The sequence below is a fragment of the Herpailurus yagouaroundi genome, unplaced genomic scaffold, assembly GCF_014898765.1.
Source record: "Herpailurus yagouaroundi ecotype Mexico unplaced genomic scaffold, PumYag 202, whole genome shotgun sequence".
NCBI classification, from domain to species: domain Eukaryota; kingdom Metazoa; phylum Chordata; class Mammalia; order Carnivora; family Felidae; genus Herpailurus; species Herpailurus yagouaroundi.
Genome location: NW_024412433.1, coordinates 10,160,500 through 10,180,499, shown reverse-complemented (window position 1 = coordinate 10,180,499; position 20,000 = coordinate 10,160,500). Strand labels below are relative to the sequence as shown.

The 20,000-nt window shown below is 41.1% G+C and overlaps 1 protein-coding gene across 3 annotated transcripts in view; it reads right to left on the bottom strand.

Moving 5' to 3' along the window:
- PID1 (phosphotyrosine interaction domain containing 1) overlaps positions 1 to 20,000 on the bottom strand; it is a 232,595-nt gene that overhangs the window by 81,356 nt on the left and 131,239 nt on the right. Inside the window, exon 1 of one of the 3 annotated variants that reach the window (XM_040450791.1) lies at positions 559 to 699. The exons of the other annotated variants lie outside the window; for them this stretch is intronic. Coding sequence (XP_040306725.1) covers positions 559 to 684 — 126 coding nt within the window. The 5' untranslated portion in view covers positions 685 to 699. Of the gene's footprint in view, positions 1 to 558; positions 700 to 20,000 lie in introns of those variants that run through there. 3 annotated transcript variants of the gene reach the window in all.

Sequence of the window (20,000 nt, the reverse complement as noted above, 5' to 3'; positions counted from 1 at the left end):
ACTCACTGGAAAAAGCCATGAAGACCTGAAATCAAAATGTCACAAAATCTGGGGCGCCTGGGTGGCTCAGTCGGTTAGGCGGCCGACTTCGGCTCAGGTCACGATCTCGCGGTCCGTGAGTTCGAGCCCCGCGTCGGGCTCTGTGCTGACAGCTCAGAGCCTGGAGCCTGTTTCAGATTCTGTGTCTCCCTCTCTCTGACCCTCCCCCGTTCATGCTCTGTCTCTCTCTGTCTCAAAAATAAACGTTAAAAAAAATTTTTTTTTTTAAATGTCACAAAATCTTTTTTTTTTTTAAATGTTTCTTTACTTATTTTGAGAGAGAGAGAGAGAGAGAGAGAGAGCAGGGGGAGGGGCAGAGAACGGGGGAGAGAGAATCTCAAGCAGGCTCCTTAATAAATAAAATCCTTAAATAAACTCTAGCCTATCACACTTTAGGAACGGTCTGGGGGAGAGAAGTAATATGATCAGGACAGTGAGGACGGGTGGTCAGTGCCATGGCCTCCTTCCCCCCCTCCCTCCCCTCTGACCTCCTCCCTGCCTGGCCCCCCTGGGACTCACCTGGACAGTCAAGAGGGACCCACGACAGCAAGGGAACATGGGGGAGCGGCGGACCAACCCGTCCAGATACTGACACGGAAGGGATTCAGGTGGAGAAGAAAGTTTCCAAGGAAAGTTCTGAGACATCTTCTGGGACTCTCCATTACAAAACTGACATCGAACTAGGCTGGAATTTTTATTGTCTCAGAAATTAAATCGTAAGAAGATACAGTGACAGAGTAGTATTTTCTGACCCAGAAATCTTCAAAGTTGTATGTTTATTTGAAATGTGCCTTTTAAAAAAAAAAAACAAAAAAGGGTAGAAGAAAAGATACGGGGTTAAAGGCAAAGGAACCCAAACAGGGTCACTTTTGACCTCCCACGTCCCAATTTAAGTAACACAAAATGAATTATTTTTCTTATCTTTTCTCTTGGACACATTGAATATTCCATGTGGACAAAACAATGGAAACAATATTCCAAAATGAGACAGAGGCTTACACATTTTAATGGCCTTTTTAAATCCTTTTAAGCCTTTTAATAAAGAATATATTGACTGAGAGGTAAAGTAGATTTAAAACTATCCTGTCCAAGGGCAGCAGTGAGCCTCAACTCCTGATTATATGATAAATTAAAGGACATCAAAATAAGAATGAAAGTAATTTGAAATAACTTGGAAATGATCTTTCAAAAATTGTCTCAAAATGTCAGAGACAAAATTCTAACGAGCGTAGCAAGAAAAGAGAAAAGCTGGCCAAAGCCTTCAAAGATGAGTATCATGTTCCAGTTTCTATGATTGAGGGAAGAGATTAGTGTCTAAAGGTCCTAAAATCTTTAGAGCTCTCTGACAGTAAATTGCACATTATTTCAGCTATTGGAGGGTGTACAATAACTAATTTGACAATGCTCAGAGCTCTTCATCTGGGATTCCAATACTAAGTCTATTTCATCCATACAAAGTCCCCAGCCTACACTGGCCCACGGATAATTTTTTAAAAAACAAATCTAAACAAAATCTCACCCTAGGAAGGTGGGAAAGAAAAACAGAAAGCTTTGAGCCTATTAGAAATGTTCTTTGTATCTCTTCCGACAAGAAAATGCTTCTGATGATTTTTTTTCTCCCAGTCATGTCAGGGTTCACGACTCAAACCACTGAACCTCCCTATCAATACACTCAAGCTGCATGGATGCGCTTCCCACGTAGAAATGTTTCTCTTAAATACAAGGGGTAAAAGAGTTTCTAATGTGCTTTTAAGAAGAATGAGACATCCTATCTATCTCTGAAAGTCTCATACTTGGAGGGGAGCAATGGAACCCTAAAATCAGCTCACAGATGCCACTGCTTGGCAAGAGACCCCCTCCCCAAAATCAGTTGATTCTGCCTGATAACATGAACCATATTTCACTTTCTCTGTAGTGATTCCGTCTCCGTAACAAAAAAATCAACAGTGTATGCCAATACCTGAATTCCCAACAGAACCTAATTAAAGGGTCTTTTACATAGGATAGCTTCCTAGCAAGCCTCAAACATGACTTAAGCTATAGAAATTTGATCTCGTGCACTTTGGCAGAAAAAAATCTGCTACGTTGCATGGAATCCTTAAATGACTGCAATGGAGTCACCATTTGCATGAATTAAGCAGTTCTGCCTACTTCCTATCCATATATATGAAGTGTTGTAGATACCAAAGGTAACCTGTTGATCTAAGATTCTAGAATCTTAAAAACATAAGAGACTCTTAAATATGAAGAACAAACAGAGGGTTACTGGAGGGGTTCTGGGAGGGGGGATGGGCTAAATGGGTAAGGGGCATTAAGGAAGACACTTGTTGGGATGAATACTGGGAGTTATACATAGGGGATAAATCACTAGAATCTACTCCTGAAATCATCGTTGCACTATATGCTAACTAACTTGGATGTAAATTTAAAAAATATATTAAATAAAATGGTTAAAAAAAATTAAAAAAATAAAATTCCAGAATCTTAAAATAAATTAGGCAATGCCCATTCTTAACTCCATGGCAAAGAAAGAATAAACATATTTTATTCAAAGCCAGAATGGATCTTAGATGGTATCCAGTTCAATGTCATAATTCTATACAGGAGGAATCTGGGAGAGGATCCAGAAATGAAAAGTAATTTGCCTCAAACTTTTACTTACTGTGATGGTCAATTTTACCCTCCAACTTGGCTGGGCTATGGTAGCCAGATATTTGGTCAAACACTTTTCTGGAGGTTTCTATGAAGGTATTTTTTTTTTTAGATGAGATCAACGTTTAAATCAGTAGACTCTGAAGAAAGCAATTACCTTCCATAATGTGGGTGGGCCCTGTCCCATCAGTCGAAGGCAGGCCTGTATAGGAAAGGGCTGACCTCTCCTGAGCAGGAAGAAATTTTGTCAGCAGACCGCCTTTGGACTCAAACTGCAACATCACCTTTTTCCCAAGTCTCCAGTCTACCAACCCACACTGAGGATTTTGGACTTGCCAACCTCCATGAATCATGTCAGCCAATTCATTTAAATAAATGTCTCTGTCTTCTTTGGAGGATGCTGATACAGTTCCAAATTGAAATTAGAACCCAGATCTTTTTTTTCCCTCTCTAGGGATGCTTCTGAGAGGCACAGCCATCTTTTTCACCACTAGTTTTCTTGTACCATGTCTCTGTACTGCATCTGGACCACTGCAATAGTATCTTTTTTCTTTTTTAAAAGAAATTTAATGTTTATTTTCCAGAAAGAGAGAGAGAGAGAGCAGGGGAGGGGCAGAGAGAGAGAGAGAGAGAGAGAGAGAGAGAGAGAAAGAGAGAGAAAGAGAAAGAGAGGGAGGAAGACACAGAATCCAAAGCAGGCTCCAGGCTCTGAGCTGTCAGCACAGAACGCAACTCAGGACTCGAACCAACGAACTACAAGATCATGACCTGAGCCGAAGTCAGATGTTTAACCAACTGAGCTCCCCAGGTGCCCCAATAGTATCTTTTTTCAGTCCTGCCCTCTCCAAACCTGCTCTAACCTTGCCACGGATGATCTCCCAGAATGCACAAGTTACCTACCAAGCAACTGCTTGAAATTCTTCAACAGCCCCTTACCTTGGCTTGCACGTCCTTCATAATCTGGGTCCTCCTCACCTTTCCACCCCCCTCCATTCTATTAGAGGCAACTTCATGCTACCCATGCTGAATAACACCTTCCCCTGGGTCCTTCCTCTTCACCTTGGCTAGTCACTGTGACTCAGTTCACATAATTATATCCTCTGAATACTCTCCTCTACTATTTCATCTTTCTCCTCTGAGTTGCTAAAACATCTTATAACCGAAATTTATAATTATTTGGATGCACTCATCTTCCCCTATTAAACTATAAGCTCCTTCAAATCAGGACTTGTGTCTCATGAATCTCTAGGAACGGGCCCAATGCATTTACTATAAATTTTTGATGGATGTATAAAAAGTGAGCATCCTGACTCTTAGCCATGTTACAGTTAATTTAACTGGAAAGGTAAATATTTTTCTGTCCTTCTGTATTATTTTTCACATATGATTATCGAGAGATAAAAAGCTAAGAGTTTGGATTTGCAGCCATCTGAATTGTTTGGAAGAAAAACAGGGTATCTGGAATTTATTTCCAACTGAGAATCCAGTTTCTTATTTTATGCCGCTCTTTGATGTGAAGAACTCAACCAATCAACCAAATCAGGCTGCTACAATCTTTATTCAGCTGTGCGCTACTTAAGAATTAAAGGAGGTTCTATAAACTCAAGCAACAATTTAAGCATCTTCAAAAAATTTACTGGAAACTACACATTTCAAAGCAAAATTTAAAGACAGGAAATACGTGAATCCTTCCAGTGGTACTGGTTCCTAATCTGTGTTTTAAAAACCTTTCCCCTAAATCTTGTTCTTTAGACTCTTCCCTGTTCAGAGCCAGGACTCAAACGACTATCAGGAAACCATGAGAACATCGGTTCACAATAATGACACAAGAGATATGCCCCACATCCTCCAGTAATACTCAAAGGGCTACGGTCAAGGTGTTCCACTTAACAATCCAGAACTGCATTTATAAAAAGTTACTACTACATGGATTTTCTACTGGCCCCACGTCTAGTGATGAGTCACCTGAGTGCAGTTTTTCATCGCCTCCTGTTTTCATTTTGCCCTCTCAGTGGCTTCTAAGTGAAATTCAAAAAAATCATAAATAATAATAACAACAACAAATCATCTTAGTCATTAGACATTTTCAGCAGGGGGAATTCTATTTATCTTTGTAATGAGCCATGGAGTTATTAGAGAAAAATCAGATCCGGAGACTTCACATTTCAGAGTTTAACCCAGAGGATAACCCAGTTGGGTGATCCATTATCCCAATCGTGCCACAGCCTCCCCGTGCCCCCAGAACTATCACACACTTATCCCTGTGCCTTCTTCCATGACATCACATTCTCCTGGCTTTTCAACCACCACTCCGGTTACTTGTCCTCAGCTCCCTCTGTGACTTTCTTCTCCTCCTGATACATAAATATGGCCTCAAACTGGGCCGCCCTCCATTCTAACTCTTGCCAGAGATCATCTCCTATCATGTATACCTTAACAGACCAAGCAGCTATTTCTTGGTGGCATATCCTCGGCCCTCTTCTCTCACCTGCCTTTTCTTTCTGATGACCTCATCCTCCCACATGGTTGTATACGCCAACTGTGAGTGGACAGTTCCCAACTGCCACCCATTTCTCTATCCTGAGCCCTGGGTCAATACCGCCACAACTGACATCTCTATGTTAATGGGCCTAACTTAGTAGGTCCAAAAGATGACTTCTTGTATTACTGTCAATAAAAAAAAAATACGTTCTTTTTCTAGTCATCCATTCCTCAGTAAATGAAGGCATGCCACACCACCAGTCTCCCACACCCCAATCCAAGGAGCTATCACCAAAATCTTCCCTTCCCTGGGGCTCCACCTCCATTCAAGCCCGCCTTCTCAAAACGGTTCAGGTCCCTCACGCCTCCCTCCGCGACCACCTCCTCAGCCAACACTAACATTACTGCTCACCTGGATTACTATGAACTTCTAACAGATCTCTTATGCAGCCCTGGCTTTCTCCACCGTTCCTTTCTCTGCAGCCAGAGTGCTATCGCTCCTGTATGCTCAGAGCTTTTAAATAATTCCCCACTGCTCTACACAGAGGTCGAAATCACCAAGGCTCTTGCAAGACCAAGGCCAAGACCAAAGATCACCAATGGCTCTTACCTGCTTATCTCCATCATCTCTTCCCACTTGCTTTCTCACGTCAACCTGTGTCTCAGATATGCCAAGACAACTCGCTGCCTCAGGATCCTTGCTTGCACTCTTGTCTCTGCCTAGCCTCTTCCCGCTGTCCCTGCCACCACCTCTCACGCTGCTATTCATGTTTCTAGCCTTAGCTAATGGACACCTCCTCAGACTTCCTGAACCCCTGTGCTCACTCAGTTCAGATCCCCTATTTCAGGGGCTCATGGTAGCCTCTGCTTTTTTTTTTTTTTTTTTTTTTGGAAGCATTTACCCTCATTGCAATAATCGTTACTAAGCAGTTAATGATGTACCGCCTGCCTGTCTCTCTCAATAGATTGGAAGTTCCATGAGACTGCAACACTTCTTAGTTTCTTTCCCCCCGTATCTTCAGCGACTAAAACGGAGCCCGACACTCAAAAGCGCTTGATGAGTAAAATCAATACATTGATGAGTGCGCTGGAAAGGAATGCGATTTGTTCAATTTCTTTTTCTGCTTCCTTCTGCATTCAGACCATCCACCTCTTCTTGTCCTCCCAATATAGTCACAGAGGAATAAAAGAAAAAGGACAGTGGTGGCTTATCTGGAAGGTCTCCCGTACTCAGGACTGGTGGTAGTCGACAACATTATTTTAGAGGAGCACTAGAATATGACTCTCCATTTCCCCAGGCTTCATAAAAGATTCTTTGTTTCTACTTATTTGCATGTCTCTGTGTCAGAAGAATGTCAACAGGATGTCGCTAGTATCCTAAGAGGGCAGAAAAAAGTCTAGTTCTGTCACTAGCCAGCTCTGAGACCGGGGGTAAGTCATTCAATAGCTCTACATCCCAGTCTTTCTTCTATGAAGGGAAAGGCAATCCTACGGAGCTCATATTTTGAGATGCTACAATGGCGATGCTTTGCAGTAGCAAAAGAAAGAGGAAAGAGAAACCACTGCCCACCCCACATAAACGAGAAAGCAATCCGAAGGCACACACGGGTTTGCTGGGCTATTCAAACAATGTTAGCATGTCACTTCTTTGGGGGGAAAACATGAAACATAAAAAGATGTAAAGTCAAATATATCAAGAAAGTAAAATATCTTAATCCTGTGCAGAAGGCAAGATCTCTGTCGATGAAACGTTGTCTTCTTGAGTCAGTAAAGAAAAGAAAAAAAGATCTTGACCAGTGTAAACAGGACAAGAAATGTGGTATATATCTCAGCAGCAAAAGAGTTCTGAACACAGGGATTTGGCCCATTTTATGAAACTACACTTCACTCCAACTCCACAAAATCCAACTGGGATTTCTCAAGTTACTTTCTAACTTATCACTCACAGTTGGTTTTCTTTACCTGACCCACCCTTTTTGTTCCAGAGGGAATGTCATTTGTGGCATTTCAGCAACTAAGGTACAACTCTGAACAGAAGCTTGGGGAACTCATGTAGTCACTTTCTAAAAAAAACAAAAATAAAACTACCATAAATACAAACTCAGTGACAGTGGTGATATTATTTGCATGACGTCTTCTATAACAAAGCACTTTTACACATGTTACCTCATTTAATTCTCAGTATCCTATAAAGCAAGTATGATTTTCTCCATTTTACAATCAAGGAACTAGAACTTAAATCAATTACTTCACCTAAAATCATACTGTCAGTACATGTTTGGCCATGATCCCCACTAAAGTCTAGGTACTTTCTGTTGTACCATTCATCCCTACAAAGAGTAATACCCTAAAACAGCACCCTATAGTCGTCATGGTTAGTGGGTGGAAATATTTCAAATGCTTTACTTTGTGTTTTATATTCCTTATTTAACACCATCACTGAGGGAAGCTGTTCTTGCCTCCAAAGAGTATGAGAGAACTTCTCCTTTGGTTTAGCAAAATATCTCGAGGGGCCACTTGGGAAGAAGGCAAAGTAGCAAAGGGACAGCATATAAAAGAAAAGGCAATGACCTCGAACTACTCCAAATGGGAATAATGAACCAGACACCTCTGCCTACACGCACAAATGCCTGAAGACAGCACCACACGGGAGAGGGGGTGTCAGTCACCTATTTTCAAATCTCAAAGGGGCAAGGTTCCCCAGGCGACATTTGGGTTGTAATTATAACACAGTACAATGTAGGTTATAAGTTAGTAAGTATATGCAAGTTAGTAAGTAACGTAAAATTACGTGTAATGTAATTATTAATATGTACCTTACTAAGTCATGGAAGTGTAACGTAAGTTAGTAAGTTTAGAAGGGCTAAACATTCCAGTGGTTTAGTGTTTTTCTCCACCTTCTAAACTCTGAGAACTGTGAATGACATCCTCTGAGGCACAGTCTTCATTCTGTCACTCGTTTTTGTTGTGACCAAGGGAAAGCCCCTTTGCCACTTGGACACTCAGTCTCCTCTTCGGGACAGAATTGAATGAGAAGAGCCTTCCAACCTTGCACCTGCTGTCTCTTTTTGTGTGCATGATACCATGGTGTCTGGAAGCTGGATGATGGAGAGAAACGAGCTTACTCCTTTGCTGTCTGCTCTGTGGGGCTCTCTTGTCTCTTCTCTCAAACTGTATTTTGGAGAGAGGAGGAGAGGAAGTGTATCTATTTATTTGTTCAATAAATATTTACTGAGTACCTCCAAGAAGCCAGACACTGATCTAGGCGCTAGGGACAGAGCAGCAAACGAGATTAACAGAGTCCTGCCTAAGAAGGATTACATTCCGTGGAGGAGATAAACAATAAAGAAATAAATACGACAGAAAACAGGAAGTGATTGTGGCTGTAGAGGAAAACAATGGAAGGCAAAGGGATGGGGAGTAAAAAGGACCCTGTGGTTTTGGACAGGCTGACCAGGGCAGGAGTCTAAAAAAGCCCCCACCCGAGAAGATACGTCTGTGAGGGTAGAGAATGAGCTGTACAAACACCTAGGTTGTTATTTCTAATAAAATGCAATTTTCATAAACATCCTCCAGAGAGCCGGTATTTACTTTCCTTATAGTTTACGGTAAATCCTCATCGAGATAAGGAAGAATTTCTGTAGCTGAAAAGTTAATGGAAAAATGTACATAATTTACAACAATCCAGGCCTCTTTTGCATAAAGTAGCAGAGAGATTGTTTCCACACAGTTATTAATTAATGCAAAAAAAATCTACTGCGTGCCTACAACGTTGAAGTAAATGTAGTACGTCCGAGATTAGGCTGAATGGCTCCAACAGACATTTCCGTGTGAGGCTGTGCTGGCAGAAAGTCCAGTGGCACCACATAGAAGCAACAATGGCTCACAGCAATGACTGAAGGGTTTTCCATTGGGATCCCAAGTAGGAAGTTACTCTTCCCTCTAAAAGGGCCTTGCAACTCCTTTCCCCAAGGCCACCATGCCTGGGCATTCTGATTCATTATGGGAGTGTGTGCGGCCCTACAGTAAATCGAGATTACAGACAGTCCTAGATTGTTCCAGCATCACACAGCCAGACCATTCACTGATCAAGCTGGTGCCAGCAGCTTTGTAGAGCACACCGAAGGAAAGCACATCTACTGTCGTCACTAATGGGTATCAGATTTGAGGGCCTACATACTATTCTGAGCAAGTTCATCAGCAAATAGTATTAACTTTTAGCCAGCCTTCTGTTCTGAAGCAAGAAACGAGACATCTCCGTATAGATGCTGTGGGCTGGAATCAGGGAGAGGTGCTGAGAAGGGGGTCACTGGAACAGTTAAAAGCTATTACTAGTTCCTTGGTAAGGTAACTCGGAACCGGAAGTTGGAACCCACCGTATAGCATCATAAACTACCGAGCCAGGAAACCCACCAGGCAGCGTCACATTTCAGTACTGGAATGGATGAAATGTACCTCAGTTTAAAAAAAGAAGACAGAAGGAGAGAAAGAAGGAAAGAAAGAAAGAAAGAAAGAAAGAAAGAAAGAAAGAAAGAAAGAAAGAAAGAAAAGGAGAGAAAGAGGGGAAGAGAGGAAGAAGGGAAGAGAGGAAGAAAGAGAACAGCTTTATTAGGATGCAATTCACATAACCTACAGTTCACTCATTTAAAATGTACAATTCAACGGTTTTTAGTCTATTCACAGGATTGTGCAACCATCACCACAATCTAATTTTAGAACGTTTCCATTGCTCTACAAAGAGACCCTGTACTCATTAGCAGTCACTCCCACAACCCACCCACCCTTCCCAGTCTCAGGCGAACACTAATCTCCTATCTGTCTCTATAAATTTGTCCATTCGGGACACTTCATATAAATAGAAGCATATCATACATGGTCTTTTGTAACTGGCTTCTTTCACTTAGCATCACGTTTTTAAGGTTCATCCGTGTTGTAGCTAGCATGCTATCACTGTTTCATTTCTTTGTCTTGCCAAATAATTTTTTCCACTTTATGGATATATTACATTGTGTTTATCCATTCAACGGCTGGTTATTTGGGTTGTCTGAATTTTTTGCTGTCATGAATAATGCTACTCTTAATATCTGTATATGAGTTTTTGTGGGGACATATGTTTTCACTTATTTGGGGGTTCTTTCTCTTGGGCATATATTCCTAGGAGAATAATTGCTGGGTTATATGATAACTCTAGCTTAACTTTGTAAGGAACTACCAAGAGCATTTTCCAAGGTGGCTGGGCCTTTTTACATTCCCACCAACAGTATATGAGACCCTCACCTTCCCCAGTCCTCACCAACACCTGTTATTAATGTCTCTTTTATTCTAGAATCCTAGTGGGTGTGAACTGGTATCTTATGGTAGTTTTGATTTGCATTTCCCTAATGTTAAAAGACTCTGAGCATCTTTTCACGTACATATTGACCATGTGCACATTTTCTTGGGAGAAATGCCTATTTAAATCATTTGCCCATTTTTAAAATTGGGTATTTGGTTTATTACTGAGTTACTAGATTTCTTTATACATTCTGGATACAAATCTTTTATCGGCTCTATGGTTTGCAAATATTTTCTCCAAGATAAATGGACAAAGTAGACCAATGCCAGGTAATGAACTTCCCTTAGCGGGAGCTGCCTTGGGAGGTCAGATTTCTGTCAGGCTCTGCTACGTGTTAAATAAAACACAGCAAGAATTGATGGTAACATGAGATGCTTTCTCAATATGTGTTTGATAAATTAAAACCTGGGGCAAAGACAAAGTCAAATGAAATGTTTGCTCTTCGGTAATCATGCTGAGTTATTTATTTATTTATTTATTTATTTATTTATTTATTTATTGTGTTCTTCTTGAACTAATGAGGAGTTTCAAAAGTCTGGAGTTTTGTCTTTGGTGGGGGCTACATTAGACATTCACCTCATCATAATCAATCCATCTGTCCTGATCTCCCACAACCTGGGATGGCTCCATTTTTATCCCTGTACTGTTCCTTTTGACTTCTCCCAGGCATTTTACTTATTTAGAACAAAGGAAATTTTTAAAAAGCATTGCAATAAAAGAAGGAAAAGCTTTTAAAAATGATATGAGATTATCTTAATGCTGTAAACAGGGAAAAATAAGAAAGCACCGAGGTTGTATCTTTGGAGAGAAATTCTGATAACACCACCTGTAATTAATTCTCTATAATCACTATAATGTTTAAAGTATTTTTCTTGGGGCACCTGGCCAGCTCAGTTGGTAGAACATGTGACTCCTGGTGTCGGGGTTGTGGGTTTGAGCCCCACATTGGGTGTAGCGATTACTTAAAATTTTAAAAAAAGCTTTAAAAAATCAAAATTAAAAAAATCTTGTTCTCAGGCTTCATATTTGCCTTGAGTCTAAGCAACAGACGTTGAAAATGCGATTCAGTACGTCTCACATCTGTGACCATAATTCTCACTGATATTTCACCTGCTGTTTACCAAGAAAGGAAAATTAAGAATAAAATCAAAATTAAGTCTGAACTATACATATTTTTTTAAATGAGCTGACAACACTAAATACTCTCAGCTCAGAGATTATGCTGTGCCCGTTTCTGACTGAGTCTAGGGTGGAACGGTAGTCCCCTAAAACAAAATGCCTTTCTACTACCTGTTGGCTAAATATTCCTGCATCAGGAGGAGATCTCTTTGGGTATCTTCTGTTCTAAGCTACATTTCTGAATTTTTCTGTAATGAGACTTCATTTTCCCTTGGGGGCTAATTTTATCATTGGGCTTAGGGTTAAACGTCTATGTCCATCTGTGTCATGAGTGTATGTCTGTCGGGGTAGGACAATGACGTAAATATTTCCACCATTTACTGATACCCAGTTTCCATTTCCGGTATTCAGAAAAGTCACCCTTCCCTGTGTTTCTAAAGTTAGCTTTGGCTCTAAGTCTTGCTCTTGCCAATAAAATTAAGCAACAGTGCTGTGTGTCTCTTTTCTTCTGAAGCATCGTAGAGTCCGTCTATGGTTCTCCGCACTCTGTTCCCTGTTCCTGTGACCTGTGAAATTTCATAGGAAGGCGCCTCCATCAGCCTGGGTCTCAGAGTAAAGATGACATAAATCAGAGCCCTCCACCAGTGGGTATATGGGGTCCGTAAGAAATAAACCTGCATTGGTTTTGGTTACTGACACTTAGGGAATGTCTGTTACTGCGACATTCCACTCTGCTAAAGGGAGAGAAAAAAAATAATAGTTGCTTTCATTTTTCGCCCAATTCTTCCTCAACACATCTGAAAATTCTCTATTAATTATTCAGGCAACTGACAATCCGAATCGAACTTGATCTGACCATGCAGCAGAACCTGCCTGTTGGAACGTGAAGAAAAAAAAAAAAAAGAAGAAAAGAATGAAAAACATGTTTAGAATAGAGGTTCTACTATACTGAAGTGTGTAAGCAGCCCTCCCCTTTCCTGGCCCCTCCCACGCCCTAAAAACATGCACTGGAGACTCTAATCCATGAAAATAAAAGAGGAGAACAGAGAATTTTGCTGAAAACCACCCCATTTTAAATATGGGACATCGAGTGTTTACCATACTTGATATGTATACTTCATGCATATCTCTCCATTGTAGCCGGTGGGAGGCTAGTCTTCACGCAAAGAGTTGCTGTACCATTAAAGGCTTTCTCCACCGAAGTATATTGAGCATACTGAACAAAATCTGAACCTTCCATTTCTCAGCAAGAAAGCTCCTGCTAGGCTCTGAAATGGCTACGGACGGCACATTCTTTGGGTGTTATTAAGGGAGCAATAGAGGATAATCCACCTCTAATGTGTTTACCAGGTCAATTTTCTACATAGTTACCAAGCCTAATTTCTCCTTACAGCCATCCCACAAAGATCTTAAAATGTGACTACATCACGAGTTTGAAAGACTCTCAAAAAGAGCCACACCACCTGCCAGATGCAATGGCAAATGTCTCTCAAAGAAAAAAAAAAAAGCACAGAAAAACAAGAAGTTTTCATAAAAAGATGTTCCTGCCCAAATTTTCTATGAAATAATGATGATGCATCCCCAAAGGAGGTAGGATTTTGGAGAGAGAAAAATAAAAGAGAATCACATTTGGAGCCAAAGCACTGAGTTTTTCCCATTGTGCTACATGAAAAAAAATGGGTCTGGAGGCAATTTAACAAGTTTAAATTACAACTTGGAAAGTAATAAGCTTTGGCTCCTGAGATGCGCAAGCAACTGGGAATGGTTTGGCAAAAAAAAAAAAAAAAAAACCCAAAAAAAACCCTCGTATTCCACATTTCTCAGTTAAATCCCAGACTCACATGCAACCCTTAGCATCGAGGGGATAATATGTGAATTTATGAATCTTCATGCAGGTTTAAGAACCTGAAATTACCAAAATGACTGCCTGAGATATAAATAAGCCTCTGCCTATCATGTAAAATACCGATAAAGGGAATTTAATGAATACTTTGATTTTAAAACATGATTCGGAAGAGAGCATGTGTAAATATAAACACCAGCATATTCAGAAGCATCAATGTTGTACCTCTGCCTATTTAGTGGAGGTGAATTTTTCTATGTAGTCCCAGATGGATGGCCACAGGCCAAGGGGCCCCCTCATGTTTGCACTTCTTTATTTCATTTTGTTATTAGTCAGAGTGGGCGAGAAAGTTCTTTAATAACCAACATTTTAGTGACCTGACAAAATAAAGGTTTATTTTTGCTGATGCAACCCTCCAAGGCTCAGCTTCGTCAACACAGCTGGTCAAGAACCAAGGCTCTCTTAGCTTGTGGCTCCACCCTCTTCTCGTAACTCGGAACCTTCTCCATGTGAACGGCAGAAGGAGAAGCAGATTCAAAGATCATTCTCACGTTTCATGGGCCAAGCTTAGACAAAGAATATGTCACATCTGCCCACCTTTTGGCGGTCAGAACTCAGCTACGTGGGACACCTACCCGCCGGGGAGACTGGGAACTATAATCTAGCCATGTGTCGAGAAGAGAAAGAGAAAAGATTTGGTGACTTCTTTGTTTCCTCGCTTGGTGAGACACAACCTCTCCATTTTCTCTTCTATAGAACGGGCACAGAAATTGTACCTATTTATTATAACTCCTGCTCCATTTTCTTTTTCCTGGGGACCCAAACTGATCATACTCAGAACTGACTTGAATTTTAAGAGACTTATGAATGAGCAAGATGTCTAGTTTATTACTGTCGGAGGCTAGAGCTTACCAGTAACCAACTAAGATAACCCTCTCAAGCGTCCCCCAAATTTCATATGTTGAAATCCCCAATGTGTCAGTATGTGGAGGTGAGGCTGTTGGGGAGTAATTAGATCATGAGGTTAGAGCCCTAACAAATGGGATTAGTGCTCTCATAAGAGGCCAGGGAGCTAACTAGCTCCTTCTACCAAGTGAGGACACAGCAAGAAGACAGCCATCTGCAACCAGAGAGCTCTCAATTGGCCAATATATCAAATTGGCCAGCACACCTTGATCTTGGATTTCTCAGCCTCCCAGACTATAAGAATACATTTCTATTGTCGATAAGTTTATGATATTTTGTTACAGCGGTCGAAGCTAAGACAACCCCTTTCTTAAGTCAAAGTGTCTAAAATGCAAACCAAGCCATTGGAAGGTGACGTTCTGAGCAGGAGGTAAGAGAAAAAGGACATGGGCTAGTCTGAAGGTGTGTCTTCTTCTAGATCAGGTGACCAGGGTTTCTCAACCTAGACATGACTGACAGCGTGCACATTTCTTTGCTGTAGGGCTATTCCATGCATTGGGGGATGTTTAGCAACAACATCTCTGGCCTCCACCCACTAGACGCCATTAATACCTCCCCAGTTGTGAAGGCCAAAACTATCTCCAGACATTGTCAAATGTCCCCTGGAGGACTCACTCACACCCCTCATCTTTGAGAACCACTGTTTTAGATCACTAAAAAATATAACAAGCTAACCCAATCCACTCTGTGACTGGAAAACTCTTAGGACAATATCTGTCTATCTGTCTTTCTGTTTCTCTCTATCTACCTCTGTTTCTGGAACAGTCTGGGAAACCGCTGCCATGTACCTGTTCTTGTGTCCTTCTTTGCATAGCCTCCATGGGGCTCATCTACCTCTAAGGACACAGGCTTCCTTCAGATACGCTGGTGCTGGTGATGAGGTTACACATCCAGCCTGTGCAGTGAGAGCTGTCAGGGGCTCCACCTGTGTCTCCCATTCCCTATGACGTCTATGTCACACATTTGTTAGGGGGTAAATGACTAAGCAAGTTCCCTACAAAAGGTAAACGGATTGAAACATTCACACCAGAGTCCCCCAGACTGCACATGCTCTCAGTCGAACCGCTAAAGGTATTTCCAAGAAGGCAGTAAAGACCACTGACATTTGTGAGGTCATCACAGGGCGTTTATTCAAAGCATAATCCCGCTTAGGCAAATGCATTCCCTTTAAATTTCCTCTAAAAATTCAAGCAGAAATACATTTTAAAATCTTGGCTCAAATAGCTGCACTGAATTTTCTCCTGTAGACTAGCTGTTGCATTTCAGCAATTAGGGAAGGGGCTCTCTGATGTTGGTGTAACTGTACAATGTTCCAAGTATTTCAAGTTTAAATGTGCAAAGAGATTTATTTATCACTTCCATGGCTGAAAGGAGAATCTTCGATAAGGGAAAAAAAAACTGTTCAAAGCCAAAGAATCCTTTTATTTGAATATAGTGGACTTATTTCATGAAGACAATCCTTGGAAAAACCAAGCTATTTAATGAACAGTACATCAACACTGCGTTAAGAACTGTGGGCTTCTCTTCTTTTCAATTTACTTTTAAATCAAAAACTAAAAATCATCATCATCATCATCATCATCATCATCATCATCACCATCTTGCCTGAAGTATCTACTATTGCCCAGGTCATTTATATTCATTATCTCCAGTGCTCACAAATACCCTATAAATACATATTTACCTATTTTTTTTTTTAAATGAGGCCTAGAGAAGGAGGATGATTTACCCAGGAATGCAAACTTGGTAAGTGCAGAGATGGGACTTGAACCCAAATCCCCAGGACTCCAAAGCCCACCATGTGTGGGTTATTTCCGCCAAGCCATGAGGGCTCCAAAGGAACATAATTTATTGAAAATTCTGTATTGGCAACTTCCAGCACTTGTACATACCAAAACCTCAATGTCACTATTGTAGTAGACAGTCTCATTTTCATTTCATTGCCAGGCAGTTCTCCTCAACTGGAGAATGTATCAGGTTCTACGTAAGTATATTAAATCCAACCCAGCTATTTAGAAAGTATTTATCCATTCCTATCTTGGACTAGTAGCTTAGGCAAACAGTTCTATGAAGAAGCATATTTCTAACCACAATCTGATGCGTCTATATCCCCCAAGTGAGTCATGGCCTCTTCCCCAAGAGTCTGAGCAGAAGGAACAGAAGAAAAGGCCACGCTTCTCTTTCTCATTTCACCCTGTGTGGTGACCACACACGCTTAATAAGGGAAGTGGCTCCTCTGAAGAGCAGCACCCACGGCTGGGCTGTGGTGTTCACTCTAATTACAATGAAAGTCTGTCCTCTGCCCAGTGGGCTCAAGTAACCATGGCAACCTACCGGCTACATGGCTCACACAAATTACAGCACAGAAGCTACGACTGGCTCCACCCAGAAACTGAACTGGTCGCACAAAGAAGGAAATATTTCTCAAGGACACCTTGCTCTTCAGTAGCCACTGGCAACTTTGCATCTTCTCCGCTGTATCACCAAAATAAATGTCAGTTCACTTTTCCCAACTGGTGTTAAAAGTTGTCAAGCGTGATACCCTTGGACTTTCATTATAACGGAACTGGGAATTGAAGCTCTGAATAACTATGTCATGAAGGGCCGGGTAGGAGTCATTTCAATGGCTCTAGAGCCCTCAGCCCATCTGGAATCCTGTACACATGCACGTGCCCTCACGTTTCTGTGGCAGGCAGAACTTTCCCCACCGAGGGTGTGAACCCCAGCAACGCCCCAATGCCCGTGCGATGTTGACAGCAAGAAAAGGAAACTGCCCTTTCGGAAAGTTCCTGTTTACTTTCCTTAAAGAAAAAAATATATATATGTAAGTCTTTAAAAATATCATCTTTGGGGCGCCTGGGTGGCTCAGTCGGTTAAGCATCCAACTTCGGCTCAGGTCACGATCTCACAGTCCATGAGTTTGAGCCCCGCGTCAGGCTCTGGGCTGACAGCTCAGAGCCTGGAGCCTGCTTCAGATTCTGTGTCTCCCACTCTCTCTCTGCCCCTCCCCTGCTCATGCTCTGTCTCTCTCTGTCTCAAAAATAAATAAAAAAAAACACATTAAAAAAGATTTAAAAATAAATAAAGAAATAAATAAAAAGAAATAAATAAAAATATCACCTTTAAGAAATATCATATGAGCAGTAGTAGAAAGTCAGTGGGTGAATGGAAATGAGGATAGTGGTGATTTTAATAGTCGCTGTGGAATGAATGTGAGCAAGATAAGTAGGGAACTAGCAGCTTCCTTAGGTGAGTTCACGGGTCTACCTGAAGTTGGCGACTAGGGACATTAAACTTCCCAATCCTTTCTGTCCACCTCTCCCACTGGGTTCCTGGAAGGCTTAATCCAGTTTGTGTCACTGGCATCTAGCTCCGCTTCTGGCATGAAGTAGATACTCATAAATGTGAGCGTTACTCAAGTGGAAACAGCAACATCATCGTGCCTGATGTTCTGGTTTGCTGGGGCCACCATAACGAGGTAAGTGGCTTAGCAAACTAAGTGGCTTAAACAACAGAAGTTTATTGTCTCACGGTTCGGGAGGCCAGAAGTCCAAAGTCAAGGTGTCCACAGGGCCATGCTAGGGAAGGATATGTTCCAGGTCTCTCTCCTCGCTTCTGGAATTTCCTTGGCTCTGAGGCAGCAAAACTCCCCCAGAGCCACAAGGCACTTTCACCGTGTGCATGTCTATGCCCAATTGTCCCCAGTTTATAAGGACACCAGTTATATTTGATTAAAGGCTCTCCCTACTCCAACTTCATCTTAACTAATTACTCTTACAACAACCCTATATCCAAATAAGGTCACATTCTGAGGTACTGGGGGATAGGACTTCAACATACTAAGTTTGGTGGGATGCAGTTCAAGCCATACCATATGAGCATAAGAAAACTTTAAGTAAACACTAGACTATTCTATACACACACACACACACACACACACACACACACACACAAATCATTAAGAGTAAAGAATCCCCATTCCCACACAAAAATTACCGCGACAGCCAGGCTTTAGGAATGATTTATTTCCTATGAGACAATAGCTCAAGCAAACTGTCCATTCTACCAAAAGCTACCACAAAACATTCATGTGCGACTTGAATTTCACTAACTAATCCTATTTAGCAATTAAAAGCCAACGTCTCAGGGGTGAAAAGAGTCCTGAGTAAGTCACACAGGTCAATAGAGCAAGCTTCAGTTCTTAAAGAGGCTCAACGTTTTCTAAAAGAGGCAACAAGGTTCAGGAAAAGGAAGTCCTCTTAAGGTTCTGGATCCACTGTGCTCATGTGAGAGGCAGTCACCATACCGGAGAAATCAAGTAAACAGTCAACATTATAAAAGTCCTTTCAAACCCACAAGTCAGTAGAAGTAAATAAACACGAGAAATCCAGCTTTTGCTGTCATTATTGGTGTAAGCTTTCTATCATAATGATTGTTACCATTGTTACTCGGCAACTGTCACAAATCTTTATGTTATTACCGGCATAGACTGCTAAAACTTTGAACCAAAATGCTAGAAACCGTTAGTTTGTCTCTGATACACACCGTTTTTAATTTTGCATGAATGAGTTTGAGATGCAGGTTGCAAATTAATCCAAGCTCATTATGTAATTAAATGTTTGATTAGGAGCAAGAATTAACATATCACACAGAGGCATATAATTTTGTGAGACAAACTATTTAGTCCCGATGACGAGATTCACCATGGCAATTATCTGACCCATGGTAATTCGAAATGGTTTTACGTGTTATCGAAAAATGTAGTTATTAAATAGATATATCAAAATGTTATGCACTGCAATGTGCACTTTAAGAAATACGTGGGCAAAAGTTGAGCGCAATCAAAGCGGGCGTTTAAAAATATAGAAAAGCGAGAAAAGATAAGGCTGGAATCCTAAGGGAAGGATGAAATGTTGACAATTTTGTCACGGCAAACACTAGGTACTTTAAGTTTTGGTTTTTTTTTTTTTTTTAACTTGGTGACATTTGGAAATGGTATATGGAATGCGTTTTTAATCTTTCTGGTTATCTCGGTAAAATGAAACTGGCTGGCAGCATTGAAACTGAAGATTGATTTGTTTTACCCGCCAGATGCAATCTCTGTGAATCAATCCGAGGTCTACAAGTGCAATTCGGTTTGCTACTTCAGGAGCTGGACGGCATGCAATTGTTCACAGCTGTTTCTAATTACACCTTGATCCAATAATAACTAAAAATTGCTTAACACTGCGGCAGCAACTATTTAAGAAAATGTGCGAGATCAATAATGGAAAGTAACACTTTCAGGCATAAACCTGCATAAATTAGAACCTGGGGAAAACCCAAACACAATTCAGTAGGTGGCACTCTTCACTCAGCCAGAATTCTCTTCATTATGCATGACTGGATTACTCTCTCTATGGCAACTACCTCTATTCATTTATCCGTGGAATTCTGTGTCCTAAGTCAGTATCACCATACTAACCTCAAACATATCGTCTTGGCTTCATCTCTTTGAGATACATAGCCCAGATTAAACACACACACACACACACACACACACACACACACACACACACACACACA